The sequence below is a fragment of the Panthera leo genome, chromosome B1, assembly GCF_018350215.1.
Source record: "Panthera leo isolate Ple1 chromosome B1, P.leo_Ple1_pat1.1, whole genome shotgun sequence".
Classification (NCBI taxonomy): domain Eukaryota; kingdom Metazoa; phylum Chordata; class Mammalia; order Carnivora; family Felidae; genus Panthera; species Panthera leo.
In genome coordinates, this window is record NC_056682.1 from 77,030,009 (window position 1) to 77,054,842 (window position 24,834).

At 40.3% G+C, this 24,834-nt stretch overlaps 1 protein-coding gene across 2 annotated transcripts in view; it reads left to right on the top strand.

Moving 5' to 3' along the window:
• Positions 1-19,516, top strand: part of LRBA (LPS responsive beige-like anchor protein) — a 794,075-nt gene extending 774,559 nt beyond the window's left edge. For both annotated transcript variants that reach the window (XM_042935320.1, XM_042935319.1), the window contains 4 exons: positions 4,844-4,945; positions 8,285-8,481; positions 12,498-12,649; positions 18,779-19,516. In XM_042935320.1, the coding sequence (XP_042791254.1) occupies positions 4,844-4,945; positions 8,285-8,481; positions 12,498-12,649; positions 18,779-18,869 (542 nt within the window). In that variant the 3' untranslated portion in view covers positions 18,870-19,516. The remainder of the gene's footprint in view (positions 1-4,843; positions 4,946-8,284; positions 8,482-12,497; positions 12,650-18,778) is intronic.
• The last annotated feature ends 5,318 nt before the right edge of the window (positions 19,517-24,834 follow it).

The window sequence follows — 24,834 nt, forward strand, 5'->3', positions numbered from 1 at the left end:
GCAAATGGGAAATGTTAACTTTTTGGCCCAAGGAGTCATCTCAACTAAGTATTAATTGAAAGAACTAATTTCATTTCTACGAAACTAGAAATAGGTACATGTAGAACCAAACTTCATTATGAAATGAAGTTAAGTAGTAACTTGTGAAAAAAAAAACAGGGAATGAATGAAGGAGATTATCTCTCTGCTAATAACATATTTAAACTGCTAATGAGAATTGTGCAGTACATTTTAAAGTAATTTAATTTTCATAAGACAGAGGAGATGATGCCAAAAATACCAAGAACTTTAGTGAAATTTTAAAATGTAACTCAAGTGTTTGCCAGAAATACACATCTAGTCTGTTTTTACCTGGATTATTAACCCCCCTTGCCTTAACGGAGACATATCTTTTGAAATATTTTTCTCATTGAATATTTATGAACAGGTACTAGAGAAATGACTGTTTTCTCTTCCGTGAGGTATAACTGTAAGTGGTTCAGGGTCCATTTGAGGAGAAATATACTCAGTTATGAGGGCACCAAAGAAACACATTTAACAAAAGCATTTGTTATTCTGCCTAATGGTGTAAAACACGTCACCTAATATTTTAAAACACAGGTCCAATATAAATGCTAAATGGGTATTACGGAGATCTTGTGCTGCTTTAATGCAAGTTGGGTTGTTAGAATAGTGTCTGTAAATTAGTACTGATATTTCCAGTATTATGTACTGAGAAAAGCACATCTGTAAAAACCGGTGTGTCCCGGTATAAGATCTTGGCAGGATTTGGGCTGTCTTTAATCTCCTTTGACTTGTTCATCTTCCTTTAAGGCCATCCATAAAGATGCACTGAGTATCCTTTTCAGCCTTTGGTTAGGATTTGCATCAGTAGTCATAAACCTGCTCTCCGGACAAAGACGCCCTTTCCTTTGAAGTAATTGCTCAAGCTTTTCAAAGCAGTCCAAGAAGTCTATCCTCTTTCTCTTTTTATTTTTCTTTAAGAAGAGTTTGAAGTGTAGCCCCTTAAACTAGCAGCAAGATAAATTTTTCTCTCAGCTTTATGGAAAGCCATGACAATTTTTCAAGCAGTAAGACTTTAAAAGGTTCTTAAAGGAATCTGTTCTGCTTTATGATCTAGCTTTTGGTAGATCCTCCTATCTCGGAAAGCAAAAGTAAAGATTTTTTGTAGCCATTTACTACTGCAAATTTTTATCAAAGAATTAACCTGATATTTTTCAGAAACTTTTTTCTTCTACTCTTTATTTGGTTTAGAGACTTCAGTGAAAGATGGTGTTATTTGAGCTGATTTTCCCTCCTAAGTATTAACTCTCAGGGCTGGCAAGAGGTTGGGATATGAGTGCTACAATGGCACTGAGTTATATGGTTCCTAGATTTTGTTTCTAGACTTTCCAAACAAATATACACAGATATGTAGCAGTTTTTCCTTTCCTTTCCTTTCTATAGGATGTTATTGCTTGGGCTCTATGATCCAGAATGATGTATAACAGTGTAACTACAGAGAAATAAATAAATTCTGTGAGCCACATATTAAGCCTATGTTCTGCCTGCAGTTTTTCCCTCTGCCCTTAGTAATTTTATTCCAAGCGGTCCCCCAAATATCGGTTGAATTTAAACAGTTTGGACCTGTTGGATTTAAATCCCATATCATATAATTCTATTTGCTGAAGTGAAATTTTAATATTTAAAACATTTGGTTTATTGGAACTTATAAAACCCAACAGGTATTTACTGTGAACAGATTTTTTTGATGAGAAAATTTAAAGAACATGAAATCTGCATAGCAGATAATGAAACGAGAATGCACAGTTCAGGTTTTACACAAGACTGGAAAACAGCCTTTTTAAAGAGGATTTGATAGCTCCTCATATTCTTGTATGTGGATTTTTAGAGGATATTAATGTGCATTTCCTACAGGGGAGGGAAGTCAAATAGCACAGTCCTTTTACTGGAAATCCAATGAATATTTGTGAAACCAGTTACCTGAGAGCAACCCAATGATCATAAGTTTACCCTTATGTTTTTAATTTGTTTTTCTTTTCTTTCCTTTTCTTTCTTTTTCTTTTTTTCTCCCCCCTGTATTTCCTGAACTGTCTAACCTGCTTCCTGGGTTTGAGGACATCTTGCCAAACTTGAGGCCAAAGTCCTAGCATTGAACAGTTCTTTATTTAGAGATCAGGACCTGGGAAAAGAAAAATCTTTTTCAGTTTTGAAATCATTCAGTATGTGTGTGTCTTCTGACTTGTGGAGGGAGAAATGATTGGTATAGTGTGGATCAATGGAAACTCGTATTTTGTAAGTAAAGCATACTTTTGAAAAAAATCCTAAGCATGAGTTTACAAAAAAGAATGATTTTATCTTAACCAATTTTATGGGGTTACTTGTAAGGCTTCCTAAACTGTACAGTCCTAGAAAATTCTGAGTATTTCAACTCTTACATTAAAGAAAGAAATACAGTTGACAGCAGTTTTCTTCCTTCCTTCCTATGTCCCTGAGAAAAAATTCTTAGATCTAGAAAACAAAAAGCATTGCCATGCTCAAGTGACAATGTCTTCTGGATCCACCCTTATCCATCTGTCCTTTGTTTACTTTGGCTTACACTTTAGAGTGCTTTCAGCGGCCATCAGTTCTCCTTCAAACTTTCATATCCCACTGAAGAATTCCAAGACAACTCAAGTTAAAACCCAAGTCTCCCCCTCCTCGTTCCCCTCCATAAAATGGTAACGTATGAAAACAAAAAAGGAGCAATCACATTAAAAATGTATTCCTTAGATCTTAATTATTTTAATTCTTGATTTTAAAAGGTTGCCAAGTAGATATAATGAAATGTTAATTTCCAAAGTTGTATCTTGTACAGTATTTTTGTAGAATGTAGAACATCTCAGGGAAGGGGGAAACCATGAATCAGGGCTAATTATTGGTAACTTAAAAACATAGTTCTAATTTTAAGCCAAAGCTTATCTCTAATAGAAAGTTAAGTAGTTCAGATTGGCTTACATTATTTGCTGCTTTTCTTAAAATAATTTCCCAAATTTGTGTACTTTTTAAGGAAAAAATGTAGTTGCTCTTCTAACAAATTCTTTCTGGCTTGCAAAAGGTCAAGTGTGAACTTTGTAATTAAGGTGGCTTTCCCTCAGAGTTTACACACTTGGAATCAAAAGAAACCAAGCTCCTCATTCCACTTATCCTCTTGCCTTTCCATATGTCATTTGAGGTCTCCCTTTGTCATTATGCATGTAGGCCAGTTCCTGTGTCTGGCTGCATGTGACACAGCCAATGTAGTACAACGTTTGCTACGATGCCCCTTTACTTAAATCTCATTCAGAAGTATATATAGTCACCAAAATCATGAAGGACTCTGTGGGGACACAGCTATGTATTATATACTACAATAAATGCATTGTAATAATTCTTTATAGTGGCTAGACATGAAGTAACTGCAGGCTCCAGCTGAAGTGGGGCAGGAAGCACAGAATCTAGGCCCCTGTCTTCATAGGAGAGACCCTCCTCTGCTTTTGGTCTGGATCTCTGTGCCTTCAGTAAAAGCTATTTTCCTTCCTCCCCTCCCCAACCCCCCCCCCCGCCCCCAGAAAACATAAACATGGACACTTATTTTGCATGAAATTTCAGAGAAACCACTGATGCATTGCAAAAACCATTGCTTTGGAGGCTAGTTTAATTTTTTGGACAGCCAGTATTTGCCTTTCCAAGGACAGCAGGTTTCTGCTGGATTTTCCCTGACCGACATGATAGGATCTAACAAGTTGTTCTTTTCCATGAGTTCCACAGCTGGTGCTAGTGACCTTCTTCTGGGCACATGTGCCCCTTTTGGGCTACACAGGATCCTTTATCAATATTCCTGTGAAACCAATCCAAATCAAGGAAATCTAAGCATGCTAATAGAACACTGCCCTTCAGTCCCATTTATAAAGGCTTTTTGTGTCTTTGTCTTTAGAGGCTATAAAAGTAGAGGGCTAGTGTGGTCTTAAAATAGTGTTCTTCAGGCTAAATATGGAGTTCAGTTTATCCTTGCAGTTTGGCATGAATCAAGCCACAAATCAAGCCCATTACTGTCTTCGTTATCTAAGCTGGGGCCGTTTGTGGTGTGGGTTTCTTATTAACCAACTAGTTTTTTTCTTTTCAGTTTGGGACTAGAAAAAAGGATGACTTTTTCTACTTGTGAAAATGTATAGAAGTATCTTCCATTATCTGGATACTGATTCTCTGCTACCCCTTCCTCACCTTCTTCCCCTAATTTTCAGTCACTATCAGTAGAATTACATGTAAGAGTTTGCTTTATTCCCCCTCTGTTCTTTGAACCATAGAGAAATACACCCTGTGAGGTCTGTATTTCAGAAAAGTACGTAAGATTAGTAAATAGGCATTTAAGAGAGGGGCTGCTTTGAGGTATCAGGTCCTAGTTCAGACTGTCTGCATTATGACAGGGATCTCAGTGAACCATGGAATGGGGGGGGGGGGCGTCCTTTCTTTGAAATGGGCATCAAGCCAGAGTTGCTACTTTTATAATCATTAGTCTATAAATCATCTAATCAAGGCGCTTATATTTATATTTGGAAAGTATTCTGAGGCAGATTTTTGTCTTATTTTACTCTGTTTTTAACCATTGTTGTTTGATATAATCATGTAAAGATTCGAAATTTGGCAACTGTGGTCCTCATACTCCAGCGTATAGTTTGGATCTAGTCCTAAAATAGAATTTTTGGACAGATTTCCAAACTGTGAACATTATAGGAATGCCTAGGTAGAGGGAGCTGAGTAGAGAGAGGTAATCCCCTGCGTGAACTTGAATTAATTTGTTGTTTTTATCTGTTTGTTCCTAAAGGTGAGCCCACCACTCCCCGGGCCATTTTGACAGGCCATGACTACGAGATCACTTGTGCTGCCGTTTGCGCTGAGCTAGGACTCGTGTTAAGTGGTTCCAAAGGTAAATCTGTGGCACCTTCATAAAGTCACGTGCGTTTTCTGGTGTCTCCTGGTAACGAATCGCCCAAGATGGATTTGGTACTTTTTTCTCTGAGCCATGCCGCCCGTTATAGTAGCCATTAGCCACATAGGACTGTTTGACTAAAATGTGTAAGTTAACTACATAAAGTTTAAAATTCAGTTTCTTGGTGGTATAAGCCACTTCTCAGGTGTTCACTATTCACGCATGACCAGTGGCTACTGTACTGAACAGCATAAATACAGAACATTGACGTCATTGCAGAAAATTGTATTTCACAGAAGTTCTTTGAAGAGGGAGGCAGGAACAAGGAACATCTTTGTCTATTTATTCTTCTGGACTCTGGGCTGGGTTTCATCTCACACATCAAGAGTTTTCATAGAAACTCTTGACCTAGTCTGTTTTAACTTCCAAATCTTAGAACTAGGCAGGAGCCAGGATTACATTGAGAATGGAGTGGAAAGATACTTAAGTTGGTCTGCTTAGAGTCTGCCCTTGCAGCATCATCATGTATTTAGGCCTTCATGTAAGCGAGCCTTCAGAGAGCACACACAACAAATCAGGATCTGACCAGAAACCGAGTTGTTTCTAATTCATTGCTTATTCCATCTCTGAGGTTTATCTATCTCTTTGGATATGGACCTGAGCTGAGGTCTGAACACACAAAAAAGTACCGTAATCTTATGTCTTTGAAGGTTATCTGATGGGGATGCATTGAGCATTTGACTCACCTTATCTGCGTCTCAAACTATAATACTTAGTCTAGCTAACAAGACTTATTAAATATTCAAAGGATTGTGTTTAAAAATTTAGTTGGTCAAAGCAATGAAATAATGATGGCAAGAATTCTATGCCTACTGGAGTTTTTCCTTTCTTATACCCAGGAATTTCATATATCCTGAGCAAACAAGTTCTTAGACACTACATGATCCAAATTAGACATAGGGGTGACTGGCTGGCTCAGTCTGTAGAAATGTGACTCTTGATCTTGGGGTTGTGAGTTTGAACCCCACATTGGGTATTGAGATTACTTAAAATCTTCAAACAAAATTAGAGATCTAAAATAAACCTATCATATTAAAGGTTATCCTTGTTTTGCATGGTAGTGCAGAGTCATAAAAATGACCATGCAGGCTGAAACCATGAAAAGTGATCATAAGAGCCAATGGGAAAATTTGTGGTTGTTCCATGGCTTTTAAAAATTTTTTGTCACATTAAAAATTCTCATATACAGTTATATGTATATATATATAAGCATGAGAAAAACAGTAAAACTCAGTACACTGTAATTTAAAACATTAGAAACATTGAAAATTATTTTCTTTTTGAAAAACTTATAGTGTTTGCCTCTTTCTCTTTGTATAATATAACTTAAGATAACAAGCAAGAATCTTGTCTTTGCCTCGACCAGTTGTCATGCTCCTTTCTAAGTTTGGGTAACTTTCCAACGTTTTATCTTCTGTGCATTCAATGTCATGAAACATCCCCTCAGGTTCCTTTATTTTTTTTAATGTTTGTTTATATATTTTGAGTGGGGGAAGGGCAGAGAAAGAGGGAGAGGGAGAATCCCAAGCAGGCTCCACAGTGTGCAGAACCTGACACGGGCTCTAGGGCTCTATCTCACAAACCATGAGATCATGACCTGAGCCGAAACGAAGTGTCAGATGCTCAAATGCTCAAATGACTGGGCCACCCAGGCCCCCCCCCCCAACCTACACTGCCCCCGGCTAGGGTTCCTTTAAAGTGAACGTTTTTGCTGGCATCACTTCTGGGACATAATTTTTGTTACAACCCCTTTTCTAATCTATGTCAATAAGTTCTTCTTCACTAATTTCCTCAGCAGTGTCAACATTTCCAGAATCAGTTCTTTCTTCTGTAACCCTCTTTATGTTCAGTATAAAGTTCACACTCAGGTTTATCACTTTTAATTTCCTTCGTGCAGTTTCACCTTTGTGGCCAGTGTTCTCTTTTGATTATCCATTTTTGTAAAATGTCACATGGGTTTATCACCAGAGATGAGGAAGCAGCACAACCACAACCACAGTTTGCTCCCTGTGCACGAATGGGTAACAGACGTGCAGTGACCACTCACTGACAGACTTTAAAGGAAATGATGTGCTTGGTCATTCAGGACGCACATCTGTTATTTACATAGTGATTTGTGGACTGAAGAGCTGGTCACAGACGTGAACTTTATGCCATCACTGTGAAAACTGAAGTTTGAACTGTGGTGCTGAGGGACTGGTGTCATTTAGAATGATAATGGACATTCACGAGTGCTGCCGCTGTGTGAAGCAGAGGCTGCTGGTATGTATTTATGCTGAGAACACAGACAACTTACAAACTCCTGAGCGGTCAAGAGAAAGCCAAGAACCTTATTTTCAAAAGGCCATGCCCTTAGTAGTCCTGTGGGAAACAGAGATCACAAGTCCCCATAGGCATGAGTAACTTAGCCTGGAGATCAGCAGGCCTTATGCTCATTACTCCTCTTGTCTGACTCACATCTCTTAGAACATACTCATCACACAGGTGGTTTCAGTTACCTACTCCTTCTTAGCTTTGCAGGTGACAGGCGCTCAATAAAAATACAAACTCTCTGCGATGTATGCACTCACCTGCAGCTCCCGTCCTCCTCAGGCAGCTCAGCCTGGAGGTCAGCCTGGGGGTTGGGAGTGGTTGGTGCCACTCACAGTGGGGGCAGCAGGCAAGTGCACTTGGTTGCAGAAGGATCTCCGTGTGAATTTATGTGTGTGGGTGGCAGGGGGTGGGGAAGCGGAGGATGGGTAAGTGGACCACCAGGGACATTCTTTCATTGTGAAGCAGCAAGCAATGGGAAGGCAGAAGGCTGAGGCCTCCGGAAGCTGCCCTAATGAGCTCTCCCCACACTGGCCTACAGCGCGGCCACTGCTGCTGGGGCCCCTGTGACACACAGGCAAAGCATCACAGTGAGCTCGACGGCAGCCTGTGTTTAATTGTGGCCCAGCCTTCCCGGAAGCTCCTCGAGGAATTGAAATTTGTCCTGTTCCTTTCTGAATGCCTCCTGTTTTTATCATCTCTTAGCATAAATCATTTCATAAAGTAACTTCCTGTCGCTTGAGGAAAAGTGAACTTGAATGTGTATGAGTTGGCTTTCTCCTCTCCCAAGTAGGAGGTGAGATCTGGCCAGCACGCAGAGGACATTTTGCGAAATAACATACGTAAGATAAATAATTTTTAAAGGCTTGCTACAAGCAGCCTTTTGATCCTGTTTGTGCTCGAGATTCATTTTCACATTTGTCATCCTTAAAAAAATTTTGCCTGTTGTTTCTCCTCTTTTCTCAGAAGGACCATGTCTCATACATTCCATGAATGGAGACTTGTTAAGGACTTTGGAAGGTCCTGAAAACTGCCTGAAACCAAAACTCATTCAGGCTTCAAGAGAGGGTCATTGTGTCATATTCTATGAAAATGGCTGCTTCTGTACATTCAGTGTGAATGGGAAACTCCAGGCCACTATGGAAACAGACGATAACATAAGGGTGAGTATGCTACAGACTTTGTCACCATTGTAGATTTTGACCTCCAAGTGTGGCAGGTGAGGAGGGAGAGGGTTCGCTAGAGAGACCTCTGTTTTAGTCACCGAAGGCCTCTTTCCACACCAAAAGAAAATCATCAGGTAGCACGTGCATGAGGCTTATGTATCTCACAGACCACAGCACGTCCTGCTGTGCTGATCGCATCACTCAGAGAGCCCTGTGCAAGAGAGCCCTCCGTGAAGCCCAAGGCGAGCCTTCAGCAGAGAGTTTTCTTACGGTTCTGTGAAGCCAACCTGGGTGGCTTTCCGTGGCCTTGTTTAGCTTTTTTTAGTCTAAGAAAGTTAACTGCACATGGTTGTTGTTTGAGCATCAAAACTGCAGTGGTCCGGTAGACCACACCTAAAACTGGCTCCTCTTCACACCTGGATAGGCTGCTGGCGGGAGCGGTAGGGGATTATGACTATTAGGATTAGTATCTCCTTTCAGACTTCTTTGTGAATAACAAGGCCAACACTTGCCAAGTTAAGGGAGCTGGCTTCCAATTAGGATGTGAGTTAGGCAGACGGTTTTCCCCTTTGGATACTCAAGGAAGGGTAATGTTAGTGGACCTTCTGGAGTCTTGCTTCATTTTCAGGACACGATTCCAAAAGTATTAGAGGTGGAAGGAAACACTGAGGACTGCTCTTTGGAGAGGCTATTTTTTCAAGGTTCTTCTTTTCTCACTCCCAACCTGCTGGTGCAGGTTAAAATAAAGTGAAGCTGAGGTATTCCTGTCATTTTCCGAGATGAGGTTGGAGGTATGTGTGACCTTGTACAGTGAGGGAACCTCAGACATGTTGGGAATGCCTCTGCCCCTGAGTGTGGCTTTTTAGGCTGGCTCTGGACATTTTATTCGTTGCTCCTCCTGACCCGGGGCAGCTTAGATGACATAAATTCTCCCAGTTTCCCACATCTAGCCTGATCACCCCCTTCTCAAGTAAATAGATATAGGATCAGGAAGTATTAAGAAACAACAACCCTAACTATAGATTACGTAGATGAAATGAAGGTCACTTGCTGCTTCTATATCATAGCACTGAATTTTAATTCAGCCAATGTCCTCTCCTTTTCTCTGAGTTTTCTTCATTGTATTTTGACTGCTTCTACCACAAAAGCACGCACTCATACTCAGCTTTTATTTTTCCCTACTTTCCCATAATACTTCATTTAAACCAAGTACACATCAGAGGATTTTCCTTTCCTCTTTTCTTTACAATAATAGTGTTGATAATCTGTCACTTTGAGTTACGATTATACTGTCAGCTACACTAATAAATCTGTAAAATAATTTGAAATCCCTTGGTAGCTAAAACAATATCTGTGGCATTTCAGTTAGTACGAAAGGCTCTGGGAAGTTCCTTGAGGCAGTAGGAAGGAGGCTTTCTGCAGACTGTTCATACACACATGCTTTTTCCTCTCTGCCCTGTAGCTATTGTTGTTTTTTTCCCCTGTAATATTTCCCACTGGATTTTAGGCTTAAACAATCCGTTGCCTTTTTCCCAGCACTCCTGCACTTTATCATACTAACTTGGAAGTGGCAACTGTGTGATTAAAACAAGCCTGCCTAAAATGGGCACTACCTGCCCATGGCTCCGGAGACGGACACTTTCACAGCTAACTGCGTTGGGGAGGGAAGGAGGGAGAGAGAGAAAGAGTAAGAGACATCACAGAGCAAAAATCTCCAGCTCCATCCTGCAGGCCCTGCAGTCTGAGCCTGTATCAGGAAAGGAGACCATGGAAACAAATTAGTCATCAGCTCAGACCAGAAATTAAGTTTCTTTGAAATACTGAGAACCCTGCAGGCAGGCAGCCTGGGGAACCTCTGCACTAATCAAGGCTTCCCACCTGTTTTTATTTAGATGCCAGATTGTTCAGTGGCATTTGGTTAACATATCATAGCACATCAACTAGGCAGTGTTTAGATGTCTTAATGAGTAACTTAAATGAAGTGGGCAGCTTTTACAGAGCAGCAAAGTTATTTTACCCTAAACAAAGGACAGCCACCATTTCACCTACAGGAACTCATCTATTTTCTTTTTCTGTGGAAGCTGTGTTTTAGGATGTGATCATGCCCAGCAGACCACTCTGGCTGTAGAAACCAGTTCAGCCGTGGCATTGTCCAAGGCACTCTGGATTGCAGAGGAGGATCTAAGCATGTCTCTGGGGTCCTCTTAAACTTGTTAGGCTCAACCCGGCCTGGGTATGAAGGGAGGCGTGTTAGAGTTAAGAACTATGTGAGGGCTGCTTTGAGTAGAAGACAGAGTGCCATTCAGTGAATGTTACCCTGACTCTTGCCTCCAGGGGAACTTGACAGGTTCCTCATGAGAAAGGCCAGCAAAATACTTTTTCACATTGGCAGGCCCCAGGCTCATTAAAATGTTTTGGATGCTGATAAATGTATAATCCTAAAAATCCAGGCTTTAAATTCCAGATAGACTAGGATTAGAGATTCTTTACTAGTGCAAAGAGTTAAAGATTAATAGTTTTAATTTGTATTTTAATATAGCACTTATCCAGCAAAAAGCCTCAAGTATAAAACTCAAATGAACCACAACCATAAGGTTAATGGATTTTCATCAGCTGAATTTTAGAAGTAGAGCAAATAATTGTTTGTCCTCGTTTTTACTGCAGCTCCCGGATACCCCCTAGACATCGCTATTTGTAAAGTGAATGGGGGGAAAGGATATTGATTTTTACTTATATTGAAAAATCTTACTATTTGTATTAAGATTTAGAGAATATTTCTTACATGTAACTATCTTCCACACGTGGGTTTTTATTTCTTAGATGTATTTTTGTATTCTTGAGAAGAAGCTACATTTAAGAGACCAGTAAAAGTTGGCATTTGCATAAATATGAATTGAATGCCTATGAAACGGCCCTTACTTTTCTATGATTTTTTTAAAAATTTGTCAAAGGGTAGGTTAAAGACTTAAGGCAACTATACTAAAACTGAGTGTAGGACAGTGTAGATATGTTTTTCAGAAGTTAGAGTTTTTTTCCTTTCTGGCTTGTTTGCACCATCTGTATTCCCACTTCACTCTCCAGGTGGACACAGGATTACAGGTGTTTACACTTTTTCTGTAAAGGGATAAGTAATAAATACTTTAGGCTTTGCAGGCTCTATATTCTGTTAGTCACTTGCGAAAGTAGCCATAAACAAATGGGCGTGGTTATGTTCCAGTAACCCTTGTTTATGGGTACTGAAATTTGGAATTCATGTAATTTTCACATCATGAAATATCCTGTTGATTTTTCTTCAACCATTAAAAATGTAAAACGTCCTATAAAAACAAGCAGTGGTCCACATTTGGCCCAATTTACGGGATCGAAGAGCAAATTCCATGTGTGTACTTCCTGTTCAGTACTGGCAGGAAGCAGTCAGTCCTGAGGCAAGAAGAAAATGCTTCACCCGGGGTTTAATCACCCTGGAAGCTGTAGTTCTCTACCAGCTTGTCTTCCTAACCTGCTATAAAAATCCAGCAGGCCCAGTGAAGGTACTACAACTGTTGGCCTTCTCCCGTGGGGCTGTAGCCCCAAAGGCAGCAGTGTTTTATTGGCGATATGAGGTCAGCTAGCACTGTCTGCATAGCCTTGGTACAAAATAGGCTTCTTAGCATGTCCACGGTACAAGTGGAGAGGTGCCATGAGGCTCCTCATTTTAGAGCACCGGTTCTAGTCCACCACATACACCATCTAAATAGTATTCACAGAACTGGAGGATTTGGGCACCTCGTCTTTAAAAATCAAAAATTAAAAACACAAAAACAAAGCGTCAGACATTGCCTAACTTTGTCCATTTGACTTTTGAAAAATGGCAGAAGTTTTCTGTAACTCATGATTTCCTAAAAACTCCTTAGGAACACATGCATACAATCTCTCCCTGCATTGCAGTGGCTTCGTGGTGTGGAAATTAAACGGGGTGGGAGGCGGAGTTCTCCTAGGACCACATCTCCACTGAATATTGCTGTGTCTCATAGGCCATCCAGCTGAGCCGAGACGGGCAGTACCTGCTCACAGGAGGAGACAATGGTGTGGTCATGGTCTGGCAGGTGTCTGACCTCAAGCACCTCTTCGCCTATCCGGGCTGTGACGCTGGAATCCGGGCCATGGCCCTGTCTTACGACCAGAGGTAACACTGAAATCATGGTCTACTGATGGTGATATTAAAAACTGGAGGGAATTTATTTAAATGGTCTGATGGACAGACTGGGTTATCGTGGTCACCATGGGTTGTGGGGGTCACCTGGGCAATCAAAAAATCCAGTAAATATTGGGGTTTCCAAGATACTTTTTAAAAAGTGTGATGTTTCTTTTTGATGGCATTGCCACTCTTAGACAAAGGCTGAATTCTCTAGTAATAGATAGGATTTAAGTAACAAAGGCTGTAATTATGTTGCCATAAAGCTTTTTATATTTCTGAGAGTACTTTTTCTTTAAAATAAAAACTAAAAACCGTAAACATGTATAATATAAAAGGCCTGTATGTCCACGAGGATTTTGTGGAGAGATTGGCCTTATTTCCTAAAACCTTCTAAGTGGTAAATTTGGGGAATGTAATCTTTGGCATCTTGCTGCTTCTACACTCATTTAAGTTCTGATTTTTTTTTTTATAGAGGTAACATATACATAAAATTTACCATCATTTTTTTGTGTACAATTCAGTGGCATTAAGTACATTCACACTGTTGTACAACTATGGCCACTGCCCATTTCCAGAAGTTTTTCATCATCCCAAACAGAAGCTCTGTCCCATGAAACACTAACCTCCCATTTTCCCTTCCAGAGCTCCAGCTCAATTCCAGTGTCTGTGAATTTGCTTCTTCTAGGTACTCTGTGTAAGGGGAATCATACAGTATTTGTCCTGTTGTAGCATGTTTCAGAACCTCATTCCTTTTTAAGGCTGAATAGTATATGCCACTTTGTTTATGCATTCATCTGACATTTTGGGTGTTTTCACCTTTTGGCTAATGTGAATAATGTTGCGATGAATATTCGCATACAAATATCTGTTCAGATCCTTGTTTTCACTTCTCTGGGGTGGATACCCAGGAGTGGAATGGTTGAGTCACATAGTAATTCTATGTTTAACTTTGTGACAAACTGCCAAACTCTTCTCTACAGTGGCTGTACCATTTTACATTCCCACCAGCCACACACAAGGGTTCCAGTTTTTCCACATCTTCACCAACACAGGTTATATTTTGGTTGTGGATTTTTTAATAATAGCCATCCTAATAGGTGTGAAGTAGTCTCTTACTGTGGTTTTGATTTGCATTTTCCTAATGACTAGTGGTGTTGACTCTGCACTCTTAATAATGTCCTTTGATGTACAAGTTTTTAATTTTCAACTTTTTTTCCTGTTGTTGTGAATGCTTTAGCAGTATCCAAGAAATTATTGCAAAATCCAATGTTATGAAGCTTTTCCTCTGTGAGTTTTATAGTTTTAACGCTTATGTTTATTTAGCTTTTGATCCAGTTTGAATATCTGTATGACAGTAGATAAGGATCCAGTTTCATTCTTTTGCATGTGGGTATCAAGTTTTCCCAAAACCATTTGTTGAAAAGACTGTCCTTTCTCCCACTGGATTGTCTTGACACCCTGTTAAAAACCATTTGACCATACATGTCAGAGTTTATTTGTGGGTTCTTCATTCTAGTTGTCTATATGTCAGTATCAGACTGTTTTGGTTACTGTAGCTTTGTGGGAAGTTTTGAAAATCATGAAATATAAAACATCTGATTTTGTTCTTTTTTTCAAGAATGTTTTTTGGCTATTTTGGGGGTTCCTTGAGAATCCATTATGAATTTTGCAAAAAAAAAATGGATTTTGATAGGGATTGGGTTGACTCTCTTGATTGCTTAGGCTAGCATTATCACTTTAATAATATTAAATCTTCCAGTCCATTAACACAGATGTCTTTACATTTATTTATATTCCTTTCAGCGATATTTTGTGGTTTATAGTGTACAAGTCTTTTGCCTCCTGCATTAAATTATTCTGGAATATTTTATTCAGTTTTGTTGCTATTGTAAATAGAATTGTTAATTTCCTTTTCAGATTTTTCATTGTTCATGTACAGAAATGCAACTTATTTTTATGTGTTGATTTTATATCTTGCAACTTTGTTGCATTTGTTAACTTTTTGTGGACTCCTTAGGATTTCCTAAATATAAGATCTTGTCATCTGTAATAGAAATAATTTTACTTCTTCCTTTCCAATTTAGATGCTTATTTCTTTGCCTTGCCTAATTGGTCTGGCTGGTACTTCCAGTACCATATTGAACTGGTAAAAGTGATTAGCTGTGTCTTGTTTCTGATCACAAAAGATTTGAGTCTTCACCATGAAGTATGATGTTAGCTGTGAGTTTTTCATAAATGTCCTTTATTGTGTTTATGTCCTTTCCTTTTTTTTCCTAGTTTTTTTTCTTTTACTATAAAAGGATGTTGAATTTTGTCAAATGCCTCTTGTGCGTCAATTGAGATGATTATGTAGTTTTTAATTCTATTAATGTGGTAGATTAATTTTTCTGTGTTGAACCATCCTTGCATTCCAGGAATTAATCCATCTTGGTCGTATCTAATCCTTTAAATATGTGCCTGTATTAGGTTTGCTAGCATTTATTGAAGATTTTTGTCAGTATTCATAAGGGATATTGGTAAGTTTTGTTTCTTGTAGCATCTTTCTCGGACTTTCGTATCAGGGTAATGCTGGCCTCATTGAATGACTTAGGAAGTGTTCTCTCCTCTCCTCTCCAGATTTTAGAAGAGTGAGAGTTAAATATTTGGTAGAATTCACCATTGAAGCATCTAGTCCAGGGCTTTTCTTTATTGGGAGGCTTTTGATTACTGACTCAGTCTCCTTAGTACTTGTAAGTCTATTCAGGTTGTCTATTTTTTCATGATTTGGTTTTGGTATAGTGTGTGTTTTTAAGAATTTTTCCATTTCACGGGCACCTGGCTGGCTCAGTTGGTGGAGTATGCAACTCTTGATCTTGGGGTTGTGAGTTCAGGCCCCACACTGGATATAGAGATTACTTAAAATCTTTTTTTTCATTTCCATTTCAATTTGTTTGTATATGATTGTCCCTAGTATTCTCTTATAATCCTCTTTTATTTCTGTAAAGTTGGAAGTAATAGATCTATGATTGTAGTAATTTGAGTCCTTTTTTCTTAATCTAGCTCAAAGTTTGTCAATTCTATTAATCTTTTTAAAGAACCAGGTTTTTGTTTTCTTGATTTTTCCCATGTTTTTCTATCCTTTTATCTCCACTCTAATCTTTATATAATCTCCTTCCTTCCATTAGCTTTGGGTTTAGTTTTCTCTTTTTCATGTTCCTCAAAGTATAGTATTAGGTTACTGATAGAGATCTTTTTTAAATTCTGTATCTACAGCTATAAATTTCCCTCTTAGCATTGCATTACCTTTTGGTTTATTGTGTTTTAATTTTTCTCGGTGTTTTCTAATTTCTGTTAAGATTTCAACTCATTGGTTAATTTCTATGTGAATTTTCCAGTTTTCCTTCTGTTACTGATTTCTACTTCAGTTCTGTTGTGATTGGAAAAGATACTTTGTATGATTTTTAAATTTAAGACTAGTTTTGTGGCCTAACATGGTTCATCCTGGAGAATGTTCCATGCACACTTGAGAAAAATGTCTATTCTGCTGTTGTTGGGTGTTTGACATATGTATTAGGTCCACTTAGTTTTTCTCCCCCTCCCCCCCCCCCCCTTAGAATTTAAGTAACTTCTACACCCAACACGGGGCATAAACTCATGACCCCAAGACCAAGAGTTGCGTGCTCTAAAATCCCCTTGGATTTTAGTATTCTTTAGGTCCTCTTCTTTCTGGTCGTTCTACCCATCATTGAAAGTGGGGTATTGAAGGCTCCAACTATTGTTGTAGAACTGCTTATTTTTCCCTTCAGTTCTTTCAGTTTTGGCTATCTCTTGGGGGCTCAGATATTTGGTGTATTTAAGTTTCTACAGACAGACTTCATTTTATTGTGGTTTACAGATACTGTTTTTACAAATTGAAGTTTTGTGGCAATCCTGTGTTAGGTAAATAGATCACTGCCATTTTTCCAACAGCATTCACCCAGTTCATGGTTCTGTCACATTTTGGTAATGCTCCCATTTTAAACGTTCTCCTGGGGCGCCTGGGTGGCGCAGTCGGTTAAGCGTCCGACTTCAGCCAGGTCACGATCTCGCGGTCCGTGAGTTCGAGCCCCGCGTCAGGCTCTGGGCTGATGGCTCGGAGCCTGGAGCCTGTTTCCCATTCTGTGTCTCCCTCTCTCTCTGCCCCTCCCCCGTTCATGCTCTGTCTCTCTCTGTCCCAAAAATAAATAAAAAACGTTGAAAAAAAAAATTTAAACGTTCTCCTTACATTTGTTATGGTGATCTGTGATGACAACTTGCAAAAAGCTCAGATAATGGTTAGCAATTTTTAGCATTTTTCAGGTATATACACTATTTTTTTTTATACATGCTGTTGTACACTTTAATAGACTACAGTATAGGGGCACCTGAAGTCGGTTAAGCATCTGACTTCAGCTCGGGTCATGATCTCACGGTTGGTGAGTTTGAGCCCCGCGTCGGGCTCTGTACTGACAGCTCAGAGCCTGGAGCCTGCTTTGGATTCTGTGTCTCCCTCTCTCTCTGCCCCACCCCACTCACGCTCTCTCAAAAATAAAACATACAAATTTTTTAAAAATAGAAATAGACTACAGTGTAAATGTAAACATAACTTTTACATGCACTGGGAAACCAAAAACTCATTTGACTTGCTTTATTGCAATTGTCTAGAACACAGTGTCTTCAAGGTATGCCTGCAATTGCTATATCTTCTTGATAAGTTGACCTTTTAATTGATGTAGTATCTTTGTCTCATAACAGATGTTGACTGATAGCCTATTTTGTCTGATATTAGTATAACCACTCCAGCTCTCATTAATGTATGCATGGAATATCTTCTTCTGTCACTTTCAACCTTTTTGTGTATTTATGGAATATCTTCTTCTGTCACTTTCAACCTTTTTGTGTAAAGTGAGTCTCTTGTAGACAGCATATAGTTTGATCTTTTTTTTTTTTAATCCATTCTGCCAGTCTCCTTTGATGGGAGAGTTCAGTGCCTTTATAATTAATTACTGATAAGTTTTCTGTATGTCTTAGAGCATTTTTTTTGTCTTTCATTCCCTCATTACTGCCTTCTTTTGTGTTTGGTGTTTTGGTAGTGGCATATTTTAATTTCTAATTTTGATAGGAGACAGTAGGAAGGATATTGAAAATGACTTCTAAAGACTGGTTCTAACCAGACCATTCAGAGGAAGATCTAATAGACTCCCTCTAAACCATTCATCTTAGTGAGGCACCTGGGTGGTTCAGTCAGTTAAGCATCCAGCTTTGGCTCAGGTTGTGATCTCCTGGTTCATGAGGTCAAGCCCACATCGGGCTCTCTGCTGTCAGTGCAGAGCCTGCTTCAGATCCTGTGTACCCTGCCCCCTCTCTGCCCCTCCCCAGCTCATGTTCGATTTCTCTCAAAAGTTAAAAATAAACAGTCTTAGGGCTCTCCGTGTTCTCCCTGCACTACCTTCTCAGGGACGGGGAGCAAGTAGTGATAGCTCCTGTCCTCAGTGATCATCTCAGTGAGTTCACGGTTTTAAGAGGACTAAGCCCCTACCCAGATCTTCTGCAGAACATGGCCTGGTCCAAATTACAGTCAACACACTGCTTTCTCACTCTTCATTGACTTTGTACCTGTTAGAGAGCTCTCCATCACTTAACTATGTGCATCCTCCTCCACCAGCAATTACGTTTGAGTTTCTTTTGGTTCTGATACCTCATATAAAAGATAGGAGAAAGATACAGCAGAGGAACAGAGTCAGTGGTCCTGTACTAGCATCATATGGTGACAGATGGTGGCTCCACTTGTGAGAATGGTAATACAGTTGTGGGATGATGATGTACGTCTGAAACTAGTGGATCGTCGTGTGTCAACTACGCTTCCATTTTATATATGTAAAAATAAACATCAGGGCTCACTAGCCAGCCCCACATTAGAAATTATCAAGTCTGTCCAGGTTTTAGTGACTTGTCATATTGATCATCAAAAAACATACCTTAATTCTCACAAATTGTTAGGTTTCACTGCCATCTTCTGTATTTACCTTGTAGATTTGGGGAGGGCGGTTATCTCTTTAGTAACAGATCCCTAGGGAAAAAATAGGTTTGTAAACCCCTCCTTCTCTCTGCTTCTCCCAGGTGCATCATTTCTGGCATGGCTTCAGGAAGCATCGTTCTGTTTTACAACGACTTTAACCGGTGGCATCACGAATACCAAACCCGCTACTGACGGTGACAGCTTTATCCACCCCGCCCTCAGCCGAGGCAGGGAAAGGAATGGGCAGCATCTTTCTCTTAGAAATAGCTATCACATCTGAATGTAACTTAAATTTGCTCGAAGAAGCAAAATATTTTTTAAAGTTAATTGCTATTTTTGTAGACTTTGCTTGACTTTTTTGGGGGGGAATAGCAAAGCAGAAAATTGGCTGCTGGGTTCTGTAGTTTAAAAAAAATCTATATTTTTAGTCATAATGAGAAGTCTATTTTCACCAATTATGGAAACATATCCAGTGGAGCAAGTAAACCCACTTATTCTAGCTACATTATGAAAAAACACTTCCCCTTTATCTGTAATCTTGAGAAATACATGATTTTAAGAAATAGGGTAATGGGTATAGGGAATTTTATGCTGTACTTTGGGTCCTGTATTTTTCCAAGCAATTGTGCTTCTTCAGCACTGAAATTTCTGGGATTTACATAGTAACGTTTAAATTATGGTAAATGTAATTTAAAGCATCTCAGTGAATTATTTCTATCAATATTATTCTTCAGGCATGCTTTAGACCTAGAAAATTATGGTTTGGGGGAGGCTATTTTATTTTATTGTGTGTTTAACATAAAGGATCTCATGTTCTAGCAAGTGTGAAGTATTTACAATGTTTTCCCGATTCGTCATCTTCATAGCACACCAAAATGACAGGATGGGAATGCTCGTGGGCTCACAACTTTTGCTTTTCTTCTGAAGTAAACGCAGGTACCAAAGCTCACCCCTAAGGTTTGACGGTGCCCACTCACTGAGGCAGAGCCATCAGCGAGGGCTCCCCTCCCCCACCCCAGTCTGAGCGCAGAGGCCACCAGGTGCTGTATTAAGCAACACCCATTTCACCTTCTATTTGTTACTGAATATCTTCACCTTCCTTTGAGTAGCAATTTGTACCGAGAAACATGTTATTTTGGTGTATAGTTCTACTTTTCTAGTAGATTGCTGTGTGGAATTCTGTGAAAAATATTTGAGAAAAGGTCTGTATTGCATAAATAAATTCTTTGTAAGTTGTGAACTTTGAGTTGAAACCGACAATCCATCTCTATTTCCCTTGCAGCTTACCTAAAGGGGTCCCTTCCTATTTCCCAACACTCAGCTCTTCGCTAAAAGCAGAGATTTGGACTGGAACAACTCAGTTTGACAGAAAAAATAAAATGGCATTTGTGATTGAATTTTTGGAAAATACTATCTTTTCACTTCTACTTTAAAACAAGGATAATTCTTGGCAAAAAAAAAAAAAAAAAAAAAAAAAAAAAAAACCAAACTCTGGTTCAGTCCCAGATTTTGAACCATAACCAATAAGAGACACTGTTGAATGAAAACAGGAACATGGGCCTTCTTTGGCTCCCTCTTACCAAGACTTCGCTGATGAAAACACTAGATCTAAGATCCACCACTGTTTTATAAACCATTAAGAAAGAAAGAAAAAAAAGTCAAATGTGAGTACATCATAGGTCAAAGAAATATGCAAGTTACAGGTAAATTAAGCATCCTCACCGCCATTACCCTCTGACATTATACTTTAGAAACTTTAGAGAAAATGGTAGGAGAAAATCAGGAATACCTAAGTCCTTATGCCAAGCATTTGATACCTCAACTACCCTATTTTTATAAGCTTAAAGCAAAGTGAATAAAGCAGCTTCCTCTTGGACTCTAAGAGGAAAATTGGTGCCTCCACTGCCTATACTGCTTTTAAAACTTACAACTCTGGAAAAGTAACAGAAACACAAAGTAATACAGAAGCATGACTTAACATGTATCACTTCTGTGTTCCTTTACTCAAACCTAGTTCATGTCAACATAAGGGTTGCTTAATGACAGAATCTGTTTACCATATTTGTTTGGATTTATTCAGCATTCACCTACTTTATCCAGTATTAACTACTTTTTAAAGAAACCATTACACTCCAAATAAATTTAAACCAATTAGGAGAAAAAGTCAAAGTTGAGGTGGTTTGGGATGAAAGTGGATGCCCTACAACAGACGGGAAGCGTGGTAAGACATTCGGTACGTGGACGTGGTTCAAAGTGTGGGGTGTTCAGTTTACATACGGTGATTTACAGCTCCTTTTAAAGTGCACTGCCTCAAGAAATTCAGATTTTCCTCCCTGATAGTATTGATTCTTACCGAAAAGTCACCAATCAAGTTCTTGAGGCTCTGTAATTTAAGAAATAGCACTAGGTCTCTGAGAGAAAGTGTACAGGCTTAGCGAATATAGGACATGAAAACTTGACAAGCACAGATACATGCTGATGAATGATTCACTCTTAGATGAGAATCTTATCCCCCAGAGTACACCAGACATCCATAAATAAATCTCATTAATTCAATAAAAAGGAATGATCTTGCCCCCTGAAATGACATCACACTTTAGTTCTACTTAGCATATAGGACATGAAGATTCAAAGGACCCTGCACAGGAACCCCAAGAAGCTGCATGTAGGACGTGAGGTAACATGGAACCTGGGCTCCCCTTTTCCGTTCACATCTGACAGCAGAGCCCAGGGGCCTGACCATGCACACCTGGTGCCATGTGGCCCCCTCCTCCACCATGCTGGCAGACAGGGTGTGGGCCAAGTTTGCAGGTGATGGCTGGGAATCCCAGGAACAGCCAGACAGCACATCCACTTTGTACTCTTTTCAGCAACTAGAATTCAATTAAGTTAGCATACGACAGATCTACCAGATAGGAATTTTAGGAGAGAGATTTTCACTAGGTATCTGTGACATGTTTTTACTAGATATGATTTCAAGAGCTCCTGGCCATACAAATCACGGGCCTGGTTTGGTCCTTCTTACTGCATTAGTCCTGCCCCTGCTCCACCCCCCATCACTATGAAAGAACACAGCAGACCAAGGATACAGAATCCTTCTGCAACGACACAGTATGAAGGATCCCACCACTGAGCTTGGTGGAGAAGGTCTGCCGGTTTCTCGTATGCGTTATAGATCGTGGAGTAGCAGCCAGCCCCCCAGCCTCACGCCATCATGTGACATCACATTAGGACAAAGCATGTTCACAAATAAAAGAGGAGGAGGACAGGACGTAAATCCCAAAATCTGCATAAACCATGTGTATCAGCAAATATGCCAGGGCCCCAAACTTGGCTATTCTGCCCCACTGCTGGGCGAAGAGTTTTCTACTTCAGTTAGGAGAGCTATCAGCCTAGCTACTCCCCCTTTTTTGTAGCATAAGGAAGCTGGGAAGTTTCACAACTTCCTAAACTAAAAAATGGGAGGAAAAGACCATAAAAACAGCAAACCAATAAAATAACAAAATACAAAAAACATTTGTTACATTTCCTTTTGTCTCTCCTCTTTCCTCTCAGATGTATGGGAAAATCCTCATTTGTATTTTTCTTTCACATTGAAGAGCTGAATCCATCTTGCACTTTTTGGTCCCTCAAAGTCATAAGATCACTATTTACAAAAATCTAAGCCTATTATTAATGATACTGATACAACACTCCCAGCCCTCCCTGCTAGACCAAAAATTCAAATTGTTCAAACCAAGGGACGTTTTTTTAATGAAACTGAGTGTGGTTTGGTCTTTCGGCAAGCTGTCTTCCAGAGACAGCCAGACTATCCAATAAGGGAAGACGGCCATCCACAAATGTTCCTATGAATTCTGAGACCTCAGCGGTCATATGCCAGAAACATGAAAAGAATTACTTTTCTGTCTCAAGTTCAGGAATATCTTTCCTTGCCAAAACCACGGTGGGGGGGCGGGGCAGCTGGGCAGGCTTGTAATTTCCTCATACCTGGCAGGAAGCAACTGGCTGCTTTGCAGCTTTGGACTTGGGACAATTTGAAAGACATTCCCCAGACTCGACTTCATCCTCGGCACAGACAGGTGCCCAAGCCTCAGAACCCACCAAACTCGGCCCACAGGGTTGAAACCATCCTGAGCACACAAATGAAAGAGGTTTGGGAAAGGGAAGGGCAGGAGCAAAATGCCTGTGTACCAAATACACCCTTTCCTTCCCCTCAGTGTTCAATGAGAACAACCCCTTCCCACAGCTAACTGCCTTTGAGTTCAAGGCCATAGGTTTTACCAGGTAGCCCTCTTAAAATCCACTGGCCAACGGGGCACCTGTTCAGTGTCCAACTCTTGATCTTAGATCAGGTCACCATCTCCCAGCTCATGGGTTTGAGCACCGTGTCAGGCTCTGCACTGACAGCATGGAGCCAGCTTAGGATTCTCTCTCTCTCTCTCTCTCTCTCTGCCCATCCCCCACTCACACAGGCTCTCAAGCAAACTTAAAAAAAAAAATCCACTGGCTAAGACTAAGCTAAATTGCATGTATCAGCTTCCTTCTGGAAAAACTACTCTTTCCTCATCTAACAGAACTCACCCCCCTGCTTGTGATAACCTGTCAGGCCTCCTCAGTTTTCTACCACTTTGCCAGGTGTCTCTGCTAGACCATCCCACCTCTGCCTATGACATAGATGTCCCAGGTAAAGCATCTCTGAGCACCTAGATGACAGCCCAGTCGTAAGGATAGCTTCCGGGGGAACCGAGAGGAGCAAGTCCCAGCTCCAGCATGCCTGGATGAGCTCCTGGTCCTTCTGAGTTTCCTTACTGGTGGAATGTGGACATTAATATCTCTAACAGATGTGGTGTGGCTCAAATGATACAGGATGAAATACTCTGTACACTATAAACTTTTCTGGTGGTTATTTAGCAGCTAAGCATTTTCAAGGACTGGCTTGTCACTCCTTCAGAAAGCAGCTAATTCTGTCACTGGACTGCCCTTTGGCTAGAGTCTTAGACTCTGCACTCACGTCTGGCCCTTCGTAACTCCTGCCTGCTAACCTTGGACCACCATCCCTGCTACGGAACAGTTCTTCATTCAGCCCAAGACATCTACCAGATGTGCCTCTGGTCTCCCCTAACTACCACCGTATGGTGTTTCCCACCAGTCCCTGGCTGCCAGGGCTACGGTCCTCCTCACCTCTCTGGCTGCCCTCTTCCGGGTGATCATTGTTTTATGGGCACCACCACACACTGGGAGGCCTTCACAACAGACCTACACACACACACACACACACACACACACACACACACACACACACACACACACGAGGGCTCGGCTCATGCTGCCCACAATTTGCACAGACTTCTCACAACACAGTTTAAGGTTCTGACATTTCAGCAGCTCTGTCGGCACCTAATGAATGGTGACCACTGAAGTTCTCCGCTCTCGGGTCTTTCCCATGAAGTCGTGGACATCAAGGCCTCAGGCAACAGAATGGCAGGGGCTTCACGCTCTGATTTCACACCACAGGTCCGATCAGTGTTCTCACCTGCTGAGAGAATTTGAAATCCAGCCCATCCCACTTAAAACATGGATAAGCATTCTTTCTAGATGGTCGTTCACATCATATGCAAAAACAAAACAAAAAAAGAACAGGAACAAAGACCGAGAGCTGTCTGGGGCTTTTCTCTCGAGCGGCACGATCCAGTGTGGCCGGTGGAGCCACATGGGCTGTGAAACACTCAACAGGTGCCAGGTCCAAACCAAGATGTGCTGTGCCTGTCAACACACACTAGATTTCAAAGATTAAAAAAAAAACTCAAAGATTTTTTTTTTTTTTTACTTTGGTTACATGTGGAAATAATACTGTAGACACGCTGGGTTAAATAAAATATACTACAAAATTAATTTCACCCATTCCTTTTTAATGTGGCACCAGAAAATGTTAAATGAGGCAGCTTACACTGTGTTTCCAGGGGGCAGCGCTGCTCCAGAGGTCTTTCCCCACCAACATCATTAGCTCCCTTTCTCGTCCCATATGGTCTGCTCTCAATGATCCTATTTTCAAATTCACATTTCACAGTTGTATCCATGAAAATATTCTGGAAGTTTTACCGAATGTTTTTAATCCATGTATTCCATATACTTCCATAACACAGCAACCTTTTTGAAG